We start from the raw sequence: 21,761 nt of genomic DNA, 5'->3' as shown, positions 1-21,761 counted from the left end.
GAAATCTGCAAGCACTTCTCCTTTCATTCCTTTTTATTTTTTGCATTATGTAGCGCGAATGAAGGTATCAAAGCACTTTACATAAGTACTAGTTTCATTACAGAAATCTGCCCGGTGGGTGATAATGTGCTGCATGACTAAACACTTATAATATCCCAAAGTATAGACCTATTGGCTATGCCAATGCTTGTTTATTGATTGAGTTTGGGCTTACAGATATACTTGTGTGTAGTCCAGATGGTCTGGTGGGTGCAAGGAATGTAATTTGGGTCCAAGCGGGGGCTAATGTGATTCAGGTGGCTAGTGTTTTAGCCGCGAAGCAACCCATGCTTTGACATACTGAACAGTTAACGCCTGTAGATCAGCATCACAGTGGGTCGGGTGCCTGTGGCTAACATGTCAATGGCAGAACACCCTTTAATAAGGAAGTTGTTAAAAGGTGTTCAGCTTTCAATCCCCCTAAATCAAACACACCATTTAATCGAATATTATTGTGGTCCTAAAATGTTTGGAGAGGTGGCCAGCAAATGCAGATTTAACAAGAAAATAATTATCAGCCAAGTTGGCTATGCTCTGCTTTGCCTTTTATCTTGTTGAAGTGTTTCAGATGTTAAGACACTCGACATAGATTGAAAATACTTTACTCCTGAGGATGTTACTTTCTGGATAGCTCAGAGAACGAACAGCTACAGGATCGATTTCTTATTAGACTTTCCAAGACAATCCCAGATTACGCGGTGAAAGAGTTGTGGAGCAGCGGCCAGGGTGCCTGACTCCGAGACCACAGGGTTCACGGTTCGATCCGGCGGCAGGTTAGCCCAGCACCATGTGACTCTGGGCAATAGCTTGCTTAATCTTCCTGACGGCCCCCAGCGCCGGGACACCTCTCCGGAGGTAGCTGTGCACTTTACAAATGCTTGCTTTTATGTTGATGTTTAAAAGAATATTTTGATACTATGAGAGCCAAGGCGGTTACACAATTGTTGATTTCTCACATTAAATCTTAAAATCCAATATCCATTGCTGCTATCGTCGGGTAGATAAAGTGCATTATGTCTTCTGTAGGTATTAATGTGTAGGGTAGGGTCCCAGCTCATTCTGTAAGGGGCGCAATGGCATCCGAATCTCTTGACAGGTGCACAATTGGAAGATTTCATGAGAGCAGCGGACTGGTCTCGAGTAGCCACATTCACAAAACTATATGTCAAACCAGCCGTGTCTATGGCATTACAGGTGATAGCAACATTTTTGAAGTGGCATAATCCTCACATCTGTTCCTGCCACTGAATGCAAAACTTGCTTCGTGTCTGAAAGTTTTAATCCTATTAAGAATACGGGGGCGAGGATTTTCCCACCCATTGAATTTATATTGATGGTTATACTCTAATAAATTGCACTATAATTGCACTATGTACTGATAAGTGACAGTTTTATAGAATAGCAAATTATCAAGTCCCACCCTTTGAATTGATATACATTGTGTTACGCAATAGTTAGTATTTTCTTTTTCCGCTGGATCGGAGGATAAACAAAGCTACGAGTGAGCAGGTTCTTGAATCCCTATGTTTTAGATCAAAGAAAAGAGGAAAATTTGGTGGAGAAAGATAATGTTATGGGCGGTTGGAGACGCGGATTGGTTATTGAATATCCTGTGATTTGTAGTTCTTACTCCTTGTTCTTGAGAGTTGTAATTTTCAATGTGTGCTTTTAACTGGCTGCTTAATAAAGTAATGGAAAGAGCAGGCATAATCAGTGCCTCAGTGTCCTTCATAGAATTAAAACTTTCAAAAACACGGAAGCTAGGAAATTTTGCATTCCCGGTAAACGTTTGGGTGGGGAAGAGGAATCGGTAGATCACAAGTGCGTTTTATGACTGAGCGACCATTGTGGAAAGCTCAGCGCATCTCTGGTGCACGCACTATCACATACGTGGTGTGGGCTTAGGATATGTGGCAGCCATCTTAAGAGTTTGGGCAATGTAATTTTAAGGAAAGTTCAACCACTGGCGTCCCGTTTTCCACACTAACATCTCTAGCATGGGGGCCATTTTGATTGATTGTGAATCTATAGCACTATTTACAGGAAATACAAGTTGTACATCGACAAGCACATAGAAGAACAAATTAACAATCAAGATATGCACGTGTACAGATATTGTTCTTCGTTGCATAGCATAGTGTAAATTGAGATCACATTTTTTGTTTTCCATACAGGGAATATTAATCCTCTGTGTCATTTTAGATGCACTAGAAGAACTACCAAATATATGTAGACGCAGATTATCTGCATTCAATACATATTTAGGTGCAGTCGGTGGTTCTAGATACAGAGGAGAAAGGGAAAAAATATTTTATTGAACTGTTTTGGATTTGAAGTAAAAGCTATTTTCAAAGACTTACCTAGAATACAATCGAGGTATATGCATGTTATTTTTTAATCATTTGTGTTTTGTATATTAATGTGTGTATTTTTCTATGCAGTGATGATGTTCATTGTGCTGCTTGGAATCTTGACCAGCACTGTTCCAGCTCTGGGAATACAGTGCCTGGGGTTCGAGGTGCAGTGGCCCTTGGACTCAACATGTATTCAGATGTACCTTTCTTAATGTGCCTAATAAAGTCTTAAACTCCTGCTGCTTGTCTCTTTACAAAACCGGTCTCCCGGCTTGGTCTGTCCTGTCAGTGTTTCACAGAAGGAAACTGTGCCTTTCACATTTCCCACCATTTTGGAAACTACCTAAGCTTGAGGAAAGCAAAAGTGTCTTCCATGAATTGTAAGACAGAGAACGGAACTGATTTGCATTTCATATCAAACAGTATGAGATCTGAAAATGTTTGAAGTGCATGAAATAAATATGAAACATGAATGATTTTTCTGTTTTAGATATATATTATCTACTGGCGGTCGCCAGTAGATAGTTATAGTTAGGACCGTGTTTCCATAGGAAATCTCAAAATTCTATTTTGAATAACTTTGGCGCCGGTTGACGAATCCTCGTGAAATTTTCAAAACTAATGGGGCGCTCCGCTCAGCTCCTACCCTGAAAGTCTCGTGGGGGATTCGTCAAGCGGGCGCCGAGAAAAAAGGGGGGTCCCAAAACGCGTTTTCCCCATGCATTTTCCCGTAGGACCTTTAGTCGAAGGTACAGCCCGAACGGCTGAACAGAATTACTTGAAATTTGGCAAAGAGGTAGTCCTCAGGTCAGGGATGTGCCTTTTGCATATATGGAGTCAATCTGTTTAGTAGTTCCTGAGAAAATTGCAGTTAAAGTACATAAATATCTATAGCCGCGCACCCTAACGTGCGCGAGTGTAATTCTGATTGGTGGTTACATGTCAGTCAACGTTCGAATCGGTCGAAATCAGGAAGTGTCGGCCGCCATTTTGTTTGTTTTGAGTGCGAGAGTGAAAAAGGAAGGTGGCGAACGTGAAAAGGGGGCAGGGTAGAGAGTTCCTGACCCCCTAGCCTTTGTCAGGGGGTCCCTGAAGGACCCCGAAGGCAGAAAAAAACATTTTAATTTTTTCTTTTTAAATCGCGGGGTGCGCGCACGGTTAAAAACCATAAAAAAAAATTTAAAACAATTATTTTAGTTTATTGTAAAATAAATATATAAAAAATAAAATAATAAATACATAACTTAGCATTTAAAAAAACTTACAAATTCACTGAGAAAACCATAGGTTTCACACACGCTATAGTTAGGAATTAGCATTTAAAAAACCTTGCAAATTCACTTAAAAAACCATAGGTTTTACACATGTTATAGTTAGGTGGACATTTCACTCGTAAAAAACCAATGAAATTCCCCCATTATAGTTAGTTGAGATAACTATAACTCGCGCGACCGCCACTCTATCACGAGGATGATGTCATCAGTGATGTCATGAGTGATGCCACTGACCATGTCATGAGTGATGTAATATGTGACGTCATGAGCAGAGGATTGCGGGCGCGCGAGTTATAGTTATCTCAACTAACTATAACGGGGGAATTTCATTGGTATTTTACGAGTGAAATGTCCACCTAACTATGACATGTGTGAAACCTATGGTTTTTTAAGTGAATATATATATATATATATATATATATTTATTTTTTATTTTTTTAAACAAAGATTCCTCGATTCGGTGATGCACTCGAAACCAGATCCTTAAAGGCAAACAAGCATCCCTGACCTCGGACTTTTTTCCTTTGCCTAACGCGTTTCGGAGTAATAAACTCCTTAAAAAAAATACTTGCGGCATTCCAGCCGCGGAGTTGCACCACCCCACAAGTCGATGAGAAGGGGGCCACGGAGACATAGACTGTCTAAGAATCTCCCAGTGGAAACCGGATGGCATAAAATAATGGCACTTCTGATCCCGGAGGCCCATTGGAGGTCGAGACAATCTACGAATTTGGTATGTGTGCGCAGAACTTACTAAAGAAATAATTTGTAAAAGGCACGGCAATAATCATCACAATAAAAAAGAGTTGTACTATACACTACGTTTCCCAGCATGCAGTACTTGCTGGACTCACCTGTCTTCAATTAAGGATGTTATAAAAATACATGCTGGTGACAAATGCCTTTTTCGATAGAACTGCTCCGATACTTGGATGCCTGTGACCAAGGAGGTTATTACTCCGAAACGCGTTAGGCAAAGGAAAAAAGTCAGGGATGCTTGTTTGCCTTTAAGGATCTGGTTTCGAGTGCATCACCGAATCGAGGAATCTTTGTTTAAAAAAAAATAAAAAAAAAAATATATATATATATATATATATATAAATATTATCCACTGGCGGTCGCCAGTAGATAGTTATAGTTAGGACCGGGTTTCCATAGGAAATCTGAAAATTCTATTTTGAATAACTTTGGCCCCGGTTGACGAATCCTCGCAAAATTTTCGAAATAGGTGGGGCGCTCCGCTCCTACCCTGAAAGTCTCGGGGTGATTAGTCAAGCGGGGGCCGAGAAAAAAGGGGGGTCCCAAAACGCGTTTTCCCCATGCATTTTTCCATAGGGACCTTTAGTCCAAGGTACAGCCCGAACGGCTGAACAGAATTACTTGAAATTTGGCAGAGAGGTAGTCCTCAGGTCAGGGATGTGCCTTTTGAATATCTGGAGTCAATCTGTTCTGTAGTTCCTGAGAATATTTCAGTTAAAAGTACATATATATCTATAAGCGCGCACCATGCGCGTACGGTAAGCTTACCGTACGCGCACGCTGCCGTGCGCGAGCGTAATTCTGATTGGTGGTTACATGACAGTAAACATTCCAGTCGGTCGAAATCAGGAAGTGTCGGCCGCCATTTTGTGTGTCTCACACTAAAAAACAAAGGTGGAGAACTTGAAAAGGGGGCAAGGTAGAGAGTTGCAGACCCCCTAGCCTTTGTCAGGGGGTCCAAAAAGGACTCAGAAGTGAGAAAAATACATTTTTTTTTTTTTTTTTTAAATTGCGGGGTACGCGTCCCGTGCGCGTACGGTGCGCGCACGGTGAAAAACCTGAAAAAAAAATATTAATAAATACATAACTTAGCATTTAAAAAACCGTACAAATTCACTTAAAAAACCATAGGTTTCACACACGTTATAGTTAGGAATTAGCATTTAAAAAACCTTGCAAATTCACTTAAAAAACCATAGGTTTCACACATGTTATAGTTAGCTGGACATTTCCCTCGTAAAAAACCAATGAAATTCCCCCGTTATAGTTAGTGCGGGCAACTATATCTCACGCGACCGCAATCCTCTGCTGATGATGTCAGATATTACATCACTGTATTTAGACACCTATTTACCCATGTCTTCTTCCATTAATCTTTAGCTATACATATATTACAAATATTTATTTTTCAGAAAGACACATATGTAATCAGTGATGTAATATCTGACGTCATCTGCAGAGGATTGCGGTTGCGTGAGTTATAGTTGCCTGCACTAACTATAACGGGGGAATTTCATTGGTTTTTTGCGAGGGAAATGTCCAGCTAACTATAACATGTGTGAAACCTATGGTTTTTTAAGTGAATTTGCAAGGTTTTTTAAATGCTAATTCCTAACTATAACGTGTGTGAAACCTATGGTTTTTTAAGTGAATGCATAGATAGATATTTCACATTCCCCTCTTCAGTCTCCTTCATAATGATAACGTTACATCTGAATTTATAGCCTTGACTCAAAAATAAAACTAAGCTCCTGAATTAGTCTTGACTCAAAAATAAAACTAACCTTGACTCAAAAATAAAACTAAGCTCCTGATTTAGCCTTGACTCAAAAATAAAACTAACATTGACTCAAAAATAAAACTAAGCTCCTGATTTAACCTTGACTCAAAAATAAAACTAACCTTGACTCAAAAATAAAACTGAGCTCTCGATTTAACCTTGACTCAAAAATAAAACTAACCTTGACTCAAAAATAAAACTAAGCTCCTGATTTAGCTTAGCCTAAAAAAACTGATTTCAGTATATTAAATGTGAGTGGAAACACATGAATCAGTGATTTATGCTTATTTGTTAAATGGACTATTATGCCAGTTCGTCACTGCCTGTCACATGGAAGAAAGAAAGATGGAGGATGTTGAGAAACCTTGTTATGTTTAACACTGCACTAAGAGGAATCGCCATAACCATTGCATCTTTTTAAAATTAGCAGGCTCAGTTTGTTTAGTCAGATGTGGCATTTTCCCGTTATGCCTGGTGTTTTTTGCTGTACTGAGCAGTATTTGTTCACATTCGCGGTCTGGGATTGTCGACATTGTGTGCTTGGTGCATCACTGAATGTAAGTTCACCAAGATTAGGAGCGGTTCTTAAAAGATATTACCTAAGGGCATGGCTAAGAGAGGTAAATTCAGTGCTAAATGGTGTCTCAGTGTGCACATAAACCGAGGAAGAGCAACATTATCTGTGTCAGCGGTAATTGCTCTTGTTGATGTTGATGTAAACCATGGGAGCTATTGAAGGATTGACTGCTTGAATGTGTCTTGTCTCACTAATAATTTGAAGATGTTTCTGTAGTGGTTGCTGGACTGTTGAAGTACCCAGTACCCAAGCCTGCATGGTAGTTCTGCGTAGAAAGGCTGTGGGCATTCCGGGGGTTGCGGTGTTGTAGTCTGTAATTTCAGGAGAGACGGGCGGCATTAGTGCCGAAAGGGATCCTGAGTGATTGTTGGGTTGGTGCTTGGGATAGTGTTGGGTGGAGTCTTTTAAGGTTAACTTGAAAGTAAGCGCCAAGGAATGGAATTGCAGTACACCGTATATGTGCATTGAGAGGGGTAATGAAAATGCAGGGAGCCGAAGTTCTTGGAAGTGACCTGAGAGAGTGTGCCTTGTCTGGTCAGCTCAATCAAATATGATCTGTGTCTTGGAGATTTGTGGTTTCTCTTCTGTAACCAGCCTTTTTTTATTTTATTGTTTGCAGTATTTTGTGTGCCCTTTGCCTATGGAGCTTCCTGTAGAAGGGTGGCAGTCCTATGCCCGTCGCAAGTGGGCTTCATCAACACCATCTTTCAAAGAAAAGTTTAGCCCGAGTGCTGACCTGATGGAAAGCATCCTTGCCTGCCAACTCCAGTACGTAAAACCAGAGGTGGATGTACCCACCCATGCATCAGCCATTTGGCTGCGTTGCATGCCTTTGATGTGTGGTGACAGTTGTATCACCATTCTGTACATGGTAGTTGCTGTTTATATCCACTTATGGTAAAGTCTGATGTGTCCACGTCCTGCATGTAATGCCTTTTTTACCCACCTTTACATAATTACTCTTTTTGTCCCCTCCCATACATAATTACTATTGTGCCCACTATCCTTTATATGACACCTGCTGAACCCGCCTCTTGAACTCAATCACTACTTTAATCACCTCTTTAATGTAATGATGGCTCTACCTACCTCCTCCATGCAGTGACTGCTGTGCCCACTCCTGTAAGTAATGAACACTGCTGGGCCCACCAAGGTTAATTAGGATGAATCTGATCTGTGGGTATAGGAATGCTGGAAAAGCTGGCTTTAAATAGTAGACTACCTCTGGACCTCTTTTTCTGGCCCTACCCTGTAACTAAGGTATAGGAACAGGCTATGTACTCAAACCTGAAGGCTACCAATCAATAATGTGCTGCCTATTTCTTTTATGTTAGAATTCTAAGGCAGTTGTTTCCTTTCTTCGCTCCATCAGCTATAATCCTTATAGTATCTACTACACTCACTGTACGACTTTGGCAATTCATATTATGTGTAGATTCGGGCACTTTTGATTCAGTGCCTTCATTCAAAAAGGTTGGCAGTTCGGGCTGGACTGTTCCCATGTGGCACAGGGTCAAGACTGATTTGCATATGGCTGGGTTCAAACTGGAATGGCATGGTGAGCAAAAAAACGATGGATTTAGGCCCAGATCTCTGTACTGGGTTGAATGTAGACATTGTTCTACATTGTGTCCATCAACTGTTGTTTTTGCATTTGTCACCCCGAGTGGGACGGGTATGCTCAGACGTGAGTCCTGTGCTCTCCATGCCACTGGAATCAAGCTATTCTGGCTGAAGGGGGTTGAACCCCTGAAACCGGTCCTAGGATGCTTGGTTCCAGTCCAGGGAGGACCTGGCTTGGCAGTTCGGGCTGGACTGTTCCCATGAGGCACAGGGTCAAGACTGATTTGCATATGGCTGGGTTCAAACTGGACTGGCATGGTGAGCAAAAAAACGATGGATTTAGGCCCTGAACTCTGTACTGGAGTGAATGTATGACATTGTTCTGCATTCTGTCCATCAACTGTTGTTTTTGCATTTGTCACCCCGAGTGGGACGGGTATGCTCAGACGTGAGTCCTGTGCTCTCCATGCCACTGGAATCAAGCTATTCTGGCTGAAGAGGGTTGAAACCCCGAAACGGGTCCTAGGATGCTTGGTTCCAGTCCAGGGAGGACCTGGCTTGGCAGTTCGGGCTGGACTCTTCCGATGAGGCACAGGGTCAAGACTGATTTGCATATCGCTGGGTTCAAACTGGAATGGCATGGTGAGCAAAAAAACGATGGATTTAGGCCCAGATCTCTGAACTGGGGTGAATGTATGACATTGTTCTGCATTCTGTCCATCAACTGTTATTTTTGCATTTGTCACCCCGAGTGAGACGGGTATGCTCAGACGTGAGTCCCGTGCTCTCCATGCCACTGGAATCAAACTATTCTGGCTGAAGAGGGTTGAAACCCTGAAACGGGTCCTAGGATGCTTGGTTCCAGTCCAGGGAGGACCTGGCTTGGCAGTTCGGGCTGGACTGTTCCCATGAGGCACAGGGTCAAGACTGATTTGCATATGGCTGGGTTCAAACTGGAATGGCATGGTGAGCAAAAAAACGATGGATTTAGGCCCAGATCTCTGTACTGGGGTGAATGTATGACATTGTTCTGCATTCTGTCCATCAACTGTTGTTTTTGCATTTGTCACCCCATGTGGGATGGGTATGCTCAGACGTGAGTCCCGTGCTCTCCATGCCACTGGAATCAAGCTATTCTGGCTGAAGAGGGTTGAAACCGGTCCTAGGATGCTTGGTTCCAGTCCAGGGAGGACCTGGCTTGGCAGTTCGGGCTGGACTGTTCCCATGAGGCACAGGGTCAAGACTGATTTGCATATGGCTGGGTTCAAACTGGAATGGCATGGTGAGCAAAAAAACGATGGATTTAGGCCCAGATCTCTGTACTGGGGTGAATGTATGACATTGTTCTGCATTCTGTCCATCAACTGTTGTTTTTGCATTTGTCACCCCGAGTGGGACGGGTATGCTCAGACGTGAGTCCCGTGCTCTCCATGCCACTGGAATCAAGCTATTCTGGCTGAAGAGGGTTGAAACCCCGAAACCGGTCCTAGGATGCTTGGTTCCAGTCCAGGGAGGACCTGGCTTGGCAATTCGGGCTGGACTGTTCCCATGAGGCACAGGATCAAGACTGATTTGCATATGGCTGGGTTCAAACTGGAATGGCATGGTGAGCAAAAAAACGATGAATTTAGGCCCAGATCTCTGTACTGGGGTGAATGTATGACCTTGTTCTGCATTCTGTCCATCAACTGTTGTTTTTGCATTCATTCGAATAGGTGGCCACCTGCTTCATTACTGGTGCTTAGAGAAAGACCAACGTGCATTTGACCAGGTGCCCTTCATTGGTTACCCCAGCTTAGCTGTGCCTAGGTCAAGGTTTTCCATATACGTCTGTGCATTTAACTGTATTGACCAATTTCAAGTTCCACCCACTGTACTGGAACCCGCGATATATTTGATAGTTAACATTTAAATATGATTTGTACAGTTACTTAATAGAATTTCAACCTCCCACTCATTACCTTCAACCCCCACTACCTTTAATCAGCCTGTCCCGTCACTCTTCCCTGCCAGGTTCTCTCTCCTGTCACTTTGATAAACCACCATCACAGGTTCATTAATGGGTAGAGTTTTGGGGTGCTGAAGGGTTTTTAGTGTTTGGGAATGGGTGGAGTGTAGGATGGTGTGGGGTTTTAAGGGTTCAGGGATATTTGGAGCCTATATGTAGAAAGGGTTTTTCAGAGGTGGGGAGGGTTTTTTAGGGTTCTGGGATGAGTGGAGTTTACTTGTGGTGCAGGGTTTTAAGGGTTTAGGGATGGGTGGGGTGTAGTAGGAGAAAAGGGTTTTTAGGATTCAGGAATGGGTGGAGTTGAGTGCAGGGGTAGGTTGAGAGATGGATAAAGTTTAGGAGTAGAAAAGGCTTTAAGGGTTCACAGATGGGTGGAGTTTAGGGGTCAGAGATGGGTGTTTAGGTGTGGGGAGGCATTTATAGGGGTCAGAGATGGATGGTGTTTAGGGGTGGTAAGGGATCAGCGAATTAAAAGCATCCACATTAATTGCTTTACAATGTAAAACACATATATCCAAAATAATGTCCCCTGGCATAAAGGATTGAAATAAATACCTTAGACAAAAATGTTTCTGAAAGAAAGAACTGTAACCGTTTCATTTACATCTTAAAATATAACTATGCAGTAGCCAATTTCGAAAATAAGACTTTCTATAAAGTGGTATCTATGAAATGGAAAATTCCATTCTTCCTGAAACTTTCCATTAAATCGTTTAGATGAAATGGTTTCTCAGTAATGGTATTCTATTACATTGTTTTTCTATGAAATCACATACAACCATCCCAAGAACCTCTGTGCAACCTCAACAAATTCCCCATCACCAAACTGTCAGGCATCTAAGGCAGCAACAAGGCTAACCCTCTGCCACACTCTTCATCAACCCCACCCAGTATCGAATTTCGCCATGAGCGCATCACTTTATACCTCATTGAGTGTCTCTTCAAGCAGGTCTGTCTGTTTCAACACTTCTAACACTTAAATGATGACTATTCCATTGTCTACCCTTCCTAATCTAGATTCTTCGCAGGCACCTACCTCATCCCTATCTGAAACAAGATGTTCATCATAGCTTACTTTTTACTTGCGATGTTAATTCTCGAAGTCCTTTTTGTCATGTTCGACACTGTCCCCCACAATACCCATAAAGACAGGACCTGCTCAGCAGCCAACTTCACAGAACACATTACTAATTGGTCCATAATCATCCTCGGCAACTGCTTACAGGAAGTTAAACCAAATCTATTTACTGCCCTCAATACAGTTGATTTGTACCAAAAAACAATTTGTTCCAGAGCCGCAGCTCTGCTCTGAAACCAGCACCTGCTGCAATGAAAGTTCAACGTGCTGAACACCAAAGTTCAATAGTTTTAAATCCACCCCATGCTCCTTTAATCCAGTACCAGACACCCATTTCTCTTTATCTCACTGTTGACATTCCTGTTTTTCCGGCTTTGTCTTCCTCAGTCTTTCTGCTTTGTGTGTTTTTCCCTCTCTCGCTGTCATATATGTCTGATGCGGTAAAAGTAAGCGCAGGTCCCCAAAAATGAGTGCCAGTGGCTCCTACTGGCAACGACTGGCTCAAATTAAGCATTGCACCAATTTCTGGTTTCCTGCAGAGACCAGCGGGGCTTGTCACTGCTTCTCAGGAACCTGAACAGAGCCTTGCATACCTACCATGACAACAACAAAACTATCCACAAAGTTACAGCCACCAACAGTTCCCGCGCATCAGCAACTACCTCATCCAAGATGCTCCATCAATCAATCAATCAATCATAGCATTTGTATAGCGCACTACTTACCCGTAAGGGTCTCAAGGCGCTAAGGGGTGGGGAAACTGCTACTGTTCGAAAAGCCAGGTCTTGAGGAGTTTTCTGAAGGTCAGTAGGTCTTGGGTTGGCCGTAGGCGGATGGGGAGGGGGTTCCATGTCTTGGCGGCGAGGTGGGAGAATAATCTGCCGCCGGTGGTCACTCTTCGGATGCGGGGGACTGTGGCGAGGGTGAGGTCGGTGGTGCGGAGCTGGCGGGTGGGGGTGCAGAAGCTGAGTTGGCTGTTGAGGTACGCTGGTCCGGTGTTGTGGAGTGCCTTGTGTGCGTGGGTGAGGAGCTTGAAGGATATCCTCTTGTTGACGGGAAGCCAGTGCAGGTCTCTCAGGTGGGGTGTGATGTGGCTGCGGCGAGGGATGTCGAGGATCAGGCGTGCGGAGGCGTTCTGGATGCGTTGGAGCCGTTTCAGGAGTTTGGCCGAGGCTCCTGCGTAGAGGGCGTTTCCGTATTCTAGTCTGCTGCTGACGAGGGCCTGGGTGACCGTTCTTCTTGTTTCGGTGGAGATCCACTTGTAGATCCTGCGGAGCATGCGGAGGGTGTTGAAGCAGGAGGAAAAGACGGCGTTGACCTGCTTCGTCATGGAGAGGGTGGAGTCGAGGATGACCCCTAGGTTGCGTGCGTAGTTGGTGGGTGTTGGAGCTGTTCCCAGTGCGGTCGGCCGCAGATATTTTACAGGTGAAGGCAGATGTAAAATTGAAGAAACACTTTAACAAAATATCTAAGAAGAGAACATATATGTAGGACACAGCACCTGTGGGGTTTTGGTGCTGGAGGTTGAGGCACCGGGCAACTTAGTCCTTTTGACCCCAGACTTTGTATTGCTAGTCACCAAAAGTACCTATTTCCAGTTAAGATTCTTCATAAAGATTCTGCCCAGCAGCATTTGGCTACACCATTGACGTCTATTTAGGCCTCCTGGTATACCAACCCGAATTGACAGGCTTCAAGAGTGACTGCAAGGTGAACCATGAACTTAAATTGCATTTGTAAGCCACTTGCACGAAATGGAGCTTTATTTGCATATAGGTATCATGTGCAATAGAAAGCATCACAATGGACAGTTGGCAATGGAAATCCTTTCGAGTTGCAAGGCAAAGAGACCATCCTCCCTACCCGATGTGAAATTCATTACTGCTTTTAGACTGCTCATGCAAGAGTTGTGGTGGGAGACCTGTGGTGGGGAGTAAGGAGGATGGGACAGGAGCTCCTCTATTAGGACAGACTGATCCCAGGTCAAGCATTGAGTTCATGCCGGGAATCGGGAAAGATGTGTTTTCCTGAAAGTGAGGTTGCTGACTTGGGGACAGATGATTACAACTGGCGCTAATACTTTCTATTGAACTGCTACCATGAAGATTAGAACCAGTAAAAAGGGTGTTGGTCTTTAGGGAGTCAGGGGATGGTAATCACCCCAATTTGGCTTTCTCACTATGTCACTTTTCGTGGCATTGTGACTCCTCTGGCTTTGAAGAAGAAGGGTCGCTGTGCCAGTACTTTGAGAAAATCCTCCCTCATTAATATTTATGAGGCGAGATGCGTCAGCTTCATGTCACATGATTAGTAGATTGGGTGCAGGACAAATGACTGGTTCCGCGGAAAGCCAGCACTACAGCACGCTGCACGGGGTTGGCAGATGGCTACCACGAGACCTGGGTGTACATCTGGCAGTGAATGTATTTGCATGATTAATAACAGTATAAATCTGGAATGGTTGGTAAACAAGGCAATCTCATCTCCATTGACGTTTGTTAATGAATGTAATGTATGTTTGCAAATGGTTTTACTGCAGAAAGGTTAGAGACGCTTGAGCAGAATGCTTTAAAATTATGAAAACAGGATGTATAAACTTAGCATTGTTAATTCTGCAACAACAAATGTGGTGGTTTTTTGACAGCGAACATTTATTCTTTTTGGAATGTCATGTAATTTAGGGTTTAGTGGCATGCTGCTGAGGTGCTTTTTCACATGATTGCAAGAATCAGAAGTTGCGGTTTGTCAGTCTCTTGCTCACATGGGCAGTCTTTCCACAATCCTTGTGACAATACTGGCCGTAAGAACACTGGCTGTTGGAGGATCTTCAAAACTAAGCTTTGGGTTCCTGCTACATGCAGGACTGGGTCAGAATGCAAGCTAGTTGTAGGGAAGTGGGCTAAGTTCACAGAGAAGAAGTGAAAGCAGGCACAGAAACTACTTCTGAATCTAAGGCCACCTGTGGAAAAGGAGGTGAGTAGCATTTGCCCCCTCAGACAGTGGTTACATAAGTGTCCTGAAATCCCAAACCGTCAGCAGCGATGCAGATCCCAGTATTTGTCTGAGGAGACAAGGCTGCATCTGATATCTCATTGACAACATATTTTACAGCCTTAAACTCTGCTTCTATGTTAATGCATCGGTAAATAATTGTTTGTCTAACCAAGAAGGTGAGCGAAAAGGTCTGTGAGTTCTGAGATGGGCCAGGGTAGATAACTCGTGAGAACAACTCGTGAAGAATGAGGAGATTGGTGACAAACCAGTCTATTCTAATTCAGCCATCCCATGCAAAGAGGCTTATCTAGCTGAGGAGAGGAAGGGGCGATGAAGCTGTGGGTTAGAGGTTTTCAGTGGCTAAGGAGCTGTGATTACCACTATATCCTCAAATCTACCTGTAAGGTAGGCTCTCAATGGGTCTAATAAGCCAGATGCGGCTTACGATCTGATGGTGGAGTATGAATTTTTTTAACCCAAGACCTCTTACTGTAGACAGACATTCTTGAAATAATGGAGAGGGACACTAATGCACCTTCCTTCAATAATATCCTGAGTAACTGAGAAGGCAACTGATAGACTGAGATGGATGTGTCTAAAGGCGAGACAAAGCAAACTGAGAGGCATTAGATGACCACCCAGAAAAAAATATTGGGAAAGTTATGGCACCTAGTGTTAGTCAATGTTAACAACAGCATTTCTGTTCCAGGAAGTAAATTTTCTATGAGGAGGTTGCACTTCAAAAAAGTGCTTGAACTGGGAGGAATCATGTCACATGTTGTCTACTGGTATCAATTGTTCTTAAGCAGAGGTCTCCAAATGTTTAGGTCGAGCCTAGCGGCAGTTCGCATGCTCTGCTCGCTTTGCGAGACTGCTGTAGTATAATGGGAGAGAAGCTGCAACCACTCTCCTCTCATATTTTTTCATTAGCTTGTGTCATTGTCTTTCGTAAATGCTGCCTTCGGATTCGTTAATAGGCTTGTTAGTCCCACCTTAGTACGGCTTTGTCTTCATTTGTACCCTCCCATGGTGACTGGCCCTTTTACTTTGGTTGTTACACGGGACCTGTTATTTAGTCTGTAAGTACTATTTACTTTATTGAGTTTCTCTTACTGCAGGCCGGACATGCGCTGATTCAGCTGAAACCTCAGCTGAAACAGCTTGTGTTTTTTTAAGCAGCACAGCCGCCCCCATAACACGGGCGCCTGCTTTCAATCACTTTAACCCGGCATTCTCTTGTGTCTGTTTGACCCCTCCCAAGGAAAATGGATTTAGAAATGATTAGCGAAAGTCATGTGAATTCCAGGTAGCACACACTTCTGTACTAATGGGCTGAAGCTGACAACAGCACATCTGTGTTACATGTCATCTGTACTGAAGCCATCTTACCGGTTGTTTTCAAAAGCCTGTTTTATTAACAACACCACCACCACTACCAATTCCACCACCATCTCCAATACCACCACCATCACCAATACCACCACCTCCACCAATACCACCTTCATCAATACCACCACCACCATTGCCAATACCACCACCGCCAATACCACCACCAATACCACTACCACCACTACCAATACCATCACCACCAATACCACCATCAATACCACCACCTCCAATACCACAACCACCAATACCACCACCACCAATACCACCACCGCCAATGCCAATACCATCACCACTATTACCACCAATACCACCACCACCAATACACCCACCACCACCAATACCACCACCACAAATACCACCATCAATACCACCACCAATACCACTACAACCACCAATACCGCCACCCCCTCCAATAGCATCACAAATACCACCAATACCACCACCAATATCAGCATCGCCAGTGCCACCGCCAATACCACCACCACTGCCAATACCACCACCTTAGTACCACCAAAACCACCACCATCAACACCACCAATACCAACACCACCACAAATACCACCACCGCCAATGCCAATACCACCACCACCACTATTACCACCAATACCACCACCAATACCACCACCACCAATACCACCACCATCAATACCACTACTAATACCACCACAACCACCAATACCTCCACCACCACCAATACCAACACCGCCAATGCCACCACCAATACCACCACCACTGCCAATACCACCACCACTAGTACCACCAAAACCACCACCATCAACACCACCACCATCAATACGACCACCTCCACTACTACCACCACCAATACCACCACCACCAATGCCACCACCAATACCACCACCACCATTAATAATACCATCACCACCAATATCATCACCAATACCACCACAATATCACCACTAATACCACCACCAATATCACCACCTTCAATACCACCACCAATACAACCACCACCACAGTACCACCACCTCCACCAATACCACCACCATCAATACCTCCACCACCACCAATACCACCACCAATACCCCCACCACCACCACTACTAATATCACCATCACCACCACCCCCACCAGTACCACCACCACCAATGCCACCACCAATACCACCACCACCATTAATAATACCATCACCACCAATATCACCACTAATACCACCACCAATATCACCACCTTCAATACCACCACCACCAATACCACCACCACCAAACCACCACCAATACCACCACCAATACCTCCACCACCACCACCACTAATATCACCATCACCACCACCCCCACCATTACCATCGCCACCAATACCACCGCCAATATCACCACCAATATCACAACCACCACCAATACCACCACCAATAGCACCCCCAATACCACCACCAATACCAGCACCACCAATACCAGCACCACCAGTCCCGCCACCACCAATACCACCACCACCAATACCACTACCTCAGCGCCTCTTGCTCACTAGCTAGTAATAGCTGGGGCACGGTACGATGCCGGAGCTGCAGCCGAGAGCATCCATCCCTCCATGCCTGCCATAAAGCACAGCCCCCCCTGCACCAGGAGGTGAAGCTAGGGCCCTACTACAGGTGGAGTGTTCTTTATTGGGCCAAAGATAGCAAGGACATTATGCAATGCCACACTGCACACTCAAATCACGGAGAGGGCAGGAACTAGCCACCCCCCACTCTTCCTCCTGAACCACGACTGTGTAATCACAGAGCGAAAGGTCTTGGAGCACTTTCTTAGTGTTTCTAGCTCGGATCATATGTAACTCTCACTTCACACTTTGTGTCTGTGTAATTTACAACACTTACACATCATCTTCACTGCACTATTTATCACTACTTTGAAGACGTCGCTGCCAATACCACCACCTTAGTACCACCAAAACCACCACCAATACCAACACCACCACCAATACCACCAATGCCAATACCACCACCACCACTATTACCACCAATACCACCACCAATACCACCACCACCAATACCTCCACCACCACCAATACCAACACCGCCAATGCCACCACCAATACCACCACCACTAGTACCACCAAAACCACCACCATCAACACCACCACCAATACGACCACCTCCACCACTACCACCACCAATACCGCCACCACCAATACCACCACCAATACCACCACCACCAATACCACCACCACCATTAATAATACCAGCACCACCAATATCGTCACCAATACCACCACCAATATCACCACTAATACCACCACCAATATCACCACCTTCAATACCACCACCAATGCCACCACCACCAATACCACCACCACCAATACCACCACCACCACAGTACCACCACCTCCACCAATACCACCACCATCAATACCTCCACCACCACCAATACCACCACCACCACCACCACCAATACCACCACCAATACCTCCACCACCACCACCACTAATATCACCATCACCACAACCCTCACCAGTACCATCGCCACCAATACCACCGCCAATACCACCACCAATATCACCACCACCAATACCACCCCCAATACCACCACCAGCCCCACCAATACCAGCACCACCAATACCAGCACCACCAGTCCCGCCACCACCAATACCACCACCACCAATACCACTACCTCAGCGCCTCTTGCTCACTAGCTAGTAATAGCAGGGGCACGGTACGATGCCGGAGCTGCAGCCGAGAGCATCCATCCCTCCATGCCTGCCATAAAGCACAGCCCCCCCTGCACCAGGAGGTGAATCTAGGGCCCTACTACAGGTGGAGTGTTCTTTATTGGGCCAAAGATAGCAAGGACATTATGCAATGCCACACTGCACACTCAAATCACGGAGAGGGCAGGAACTAGCCCCCCCCCACTCTTCCTCCTGAACCACGACTGTGTAATCACAGAGCGAAAGGTGTTGGAGCACTTTCTTAGTGTTTCTAGCTCGGATCATATGTAACTCTCACTTCACACTTTGTGTCTGTGTAATTTACAACAATTACACATCATCTTCACTGCACTATTTATCACTACTTTGAAGACGTCGCAGGCCGTTCTCTTCCTCTGATATTTAAAATCTAACAAGCAGTCGAGAAGGCCCTTTATTGCAATGCAATAGGTCTCCCATTTGCGAGAGTTTAAGCTATTAGTATTGTAAATAACAATGTCTTTTATTTATGTTTTAAAACTCAAAACATAAATAAAAGGCATTGTCATTTACAATGCCAATAGCTCAAACTTGTGTGAATGTGAGACCTATTGCATTGCAAATGCTTGTTCTATAATGAGAGCTACTTCTGATCATTCAAAATAGCCCCAAGCTACTAATGAATTTGAACACTGTTCTAATAGCAACCACATCCGATACGACAACAATAGCGACCAAACTTTTCAAGATTATAGTAGTGGCCTCCCAGATGTATGTCACAAAATCGAGTGACAAAATATTGCCAGTCAAAAGTTTGTGCCCAGAATAGTGATTACATAATATAATGAAGGTACTCATGCATAGGTAAGTGTAGATGTACTATTCTTAGCTCAATTTCTACAAGTCTTGAAGATATATATATATATACACACACACATATATATGTATATTTAAGGAAATAGATGTGGAATCAAGAATGTAAATAAAAGTACTTAACAACAACAATGTCACGAAAACCTTTATCAATATAAAATGTCTCCAAGTAATCAATGAAATACCAGCCACACCACCAAATGCCAACTTGTACAAAGGAAATACTAATAGCTATAAATTTCCCAAACACACCATGAACTATCAAAGAGCAGGTCTAAATGTTTACTAATCAATTTGTTTTCAAGCATCAGCATATCCCTTTCTAAAAATACACAGTTTTATATCAAATGCACCCTTTTAGTTTTGGGTAAAAGCACTCCAAGAAAATCTTGTCTCTTTTACACATAATGTATGCCTTTGAGTGGGAATTGAAAAGTGACAAATCTCCGTTTGCCATGTTGCAAGTGCCCTCTGCTGTCACAATATGTGTTGGTGTGTAAGTGTCCGGCCCTGCCATTAGTTTTGTTGGCAGCCACTACAAAAGACCAGAGATATGTAGTGCTGCTTGTTTGATCTCGCTAGACCCTTTGAATTACATACTGTGCTGGACTTTGAAGGGAGCTACTTCCGGGCTCTGGCGAGCTACCAGTAGCTCTCAAAGATCCCTGTTGAAGACCCCTGTTCTGTAGTCACTAATAAGCCAGGCATGCTAACCATAGAATAAAGCAACACAAAAAGATGATGGACGGAATGGTGAACATTGTCAAACATTTATCCCCAGTCACAGATCTGGGTTAAATCCATCTGTTTTTGCTCACCTTGCCTCTCCGATTTGGACTCGCCCATATAAAAATTAGTCTTGATCCTGCTCCCCATGGGTACAGTCCAGCCACACTGCCAGGCCAGGAGCTCCTTGGACCGGAAAACAAGTGTCCTGGGGCAGGTTTCAGGGTATCACGCCTCAACAGCCAGGCTAGCTTGAATTCAGTGGCATAGCAAACATGGGACCCACGTCTGGGCATACCCCTTCCCACTTAGGGCAACTATAGCAACACAATCAACCACTACTGTGTATAACCACAATTACCAACTAATGTATAATCCATGCAAAAAGTCAATCATTGTATTAATTATCATTGTGATGCCTGAAAGTCGAAACACTGTCCTTCATAAAAAGGTTTTCCAAAAAACTTCTATAGTAACACAAAAAGATGATTGACGGAAAACGGAACTTTGTCAAACATTCACCCCCAGTCAGTCACAGATCTGGGTTAAATCCATCGTTTTTTGCTCATGATGCCACCCCAGTTTGGAACCATACAATACAAAAAGAGATGGCATCTGCTGCTAAGGAGGAGCTTGGATTAGATCAAAGTTTTGTGAAAGATCTTTTCTTGGGTTTCGAATGGCAGCCAGTCTACTAGAGGATACATTGCACATAATCACAATAAAGTTCAACAAAATGGACAGACTTCCTGTAGATTCGTAATAGAGAGCCTGGTAAGAAACAATTGGCAAATATTATATTTGTGTTACAGCCTTAATCAGTTGTATTTGTATACAGTGCAATAGCCAAGATATTTGGTGCAAAGGATTGTTCTGAAGGAGAATATCACTCGGGTTCAGTGTTCATCTCTATATGCAAACGTGTCCAGATATTAAAAACTGAAATTTAGTACATGAGATCCAGAGAACATTGGGCATTCAAAAGGCAATCTGATAACTTCAAGTGATGTGAGTATCTAGCATAATCCAACAAACTTTTACTTGGGGAAGAGAATTTACTATAGTCCTTGCCAAGGTGAATTACCTTAGCTGAACACTCTTTATTTGTTAATATATTTAGTACGAAACAACAAAAGACGTGAAGTTTAAAATGTGTAGCAACAAGTGCAAAGGCAGATTTATAGTAGCCTCAAGACCTAATGTTTTAAATCAGGTTTATTGATTGTGATCTTAATGCCTGAGAATACTTAACACAGGATAATATTTAATGAGTTCTCTAGATACAAAGATCCACGGAGAGGTTAAGAGGTATTTCTACCAGCGATGGAGGGACTATAAATGTCTGTTACATCAACATGGCATGAGGAACAGTTTCCCCCCTCAATCGCGTCCCCCACCAGGGTTTAGGGTTTTTCATGTATAAGTGTTGGGAACTAAGACAAACAAGTGGACGACTTGCCACACAGAAATGGTAAAAATGCTCCCCTGGCCCACAAAAAAGACCTAAAAGCCTTCCTCTGCAAAATGAGTCAGATTTAGCACTACTATGTGTAAGATTAGATACTATTGTTCGAGGCATATGAGCTGCAGATTGTACACTGTGCATAGATCGCCATCTGGTATTGGGCTCGGATGCTTGCACCTTGTTGTTGTGTTGGAAGAGTCTTTTGTAGTCACGAGATAGGTGACTCCTCCCTTGGACGATAGT

General features: G+C 43.8%; 1 protein-coding gene across 2 annotated transcripts in view; it reads left to right on the top strand.

Moving 5' to 3' along the window:
* The window catches only part of SMYD4 (SET and MYND domain containing 4), a 182,851-nt gene that overhangs the window by 50,579 nt on the left and 110,511 nt on the right, over positions 1 to 21,761 (top strand). For both annotated transcript variants that reach the window (XM_085649075.1, XM_085649074.1), the window contains exon 2: positions 7,403 to 7,551. In XM_085649075.1, the coding sequence (XP_085505201.1) occupies positions 7,424 to 7,551 (128 nt within the window). In that variant the 5' untranslated portion in view covers positions 7,403 to 7,423. The remainder of the gene's footprint in view (positions 1 to 7,402; positions 7,552 to 21,761) is intronic.

Source organism: Triturus cristatus, chromosome 3_2 (genome assembly GCF_964204655.1).
Source record: "Triturus cristatus chromosome 3_2, aTriCri1.1, whole genome shotgun sequence".
NCBI classification, from domain to species: Eukaryota; Metazoa; Chordata; class Amphibia; order Caudata; family Salamandridae; genus Triturus; species Triturus cristatus.
The sequence above is the reverse complement of the archived record's forward strand: the minus strand, read 5'-3'. Positions and strand labels throughout refer to the sequence as shown.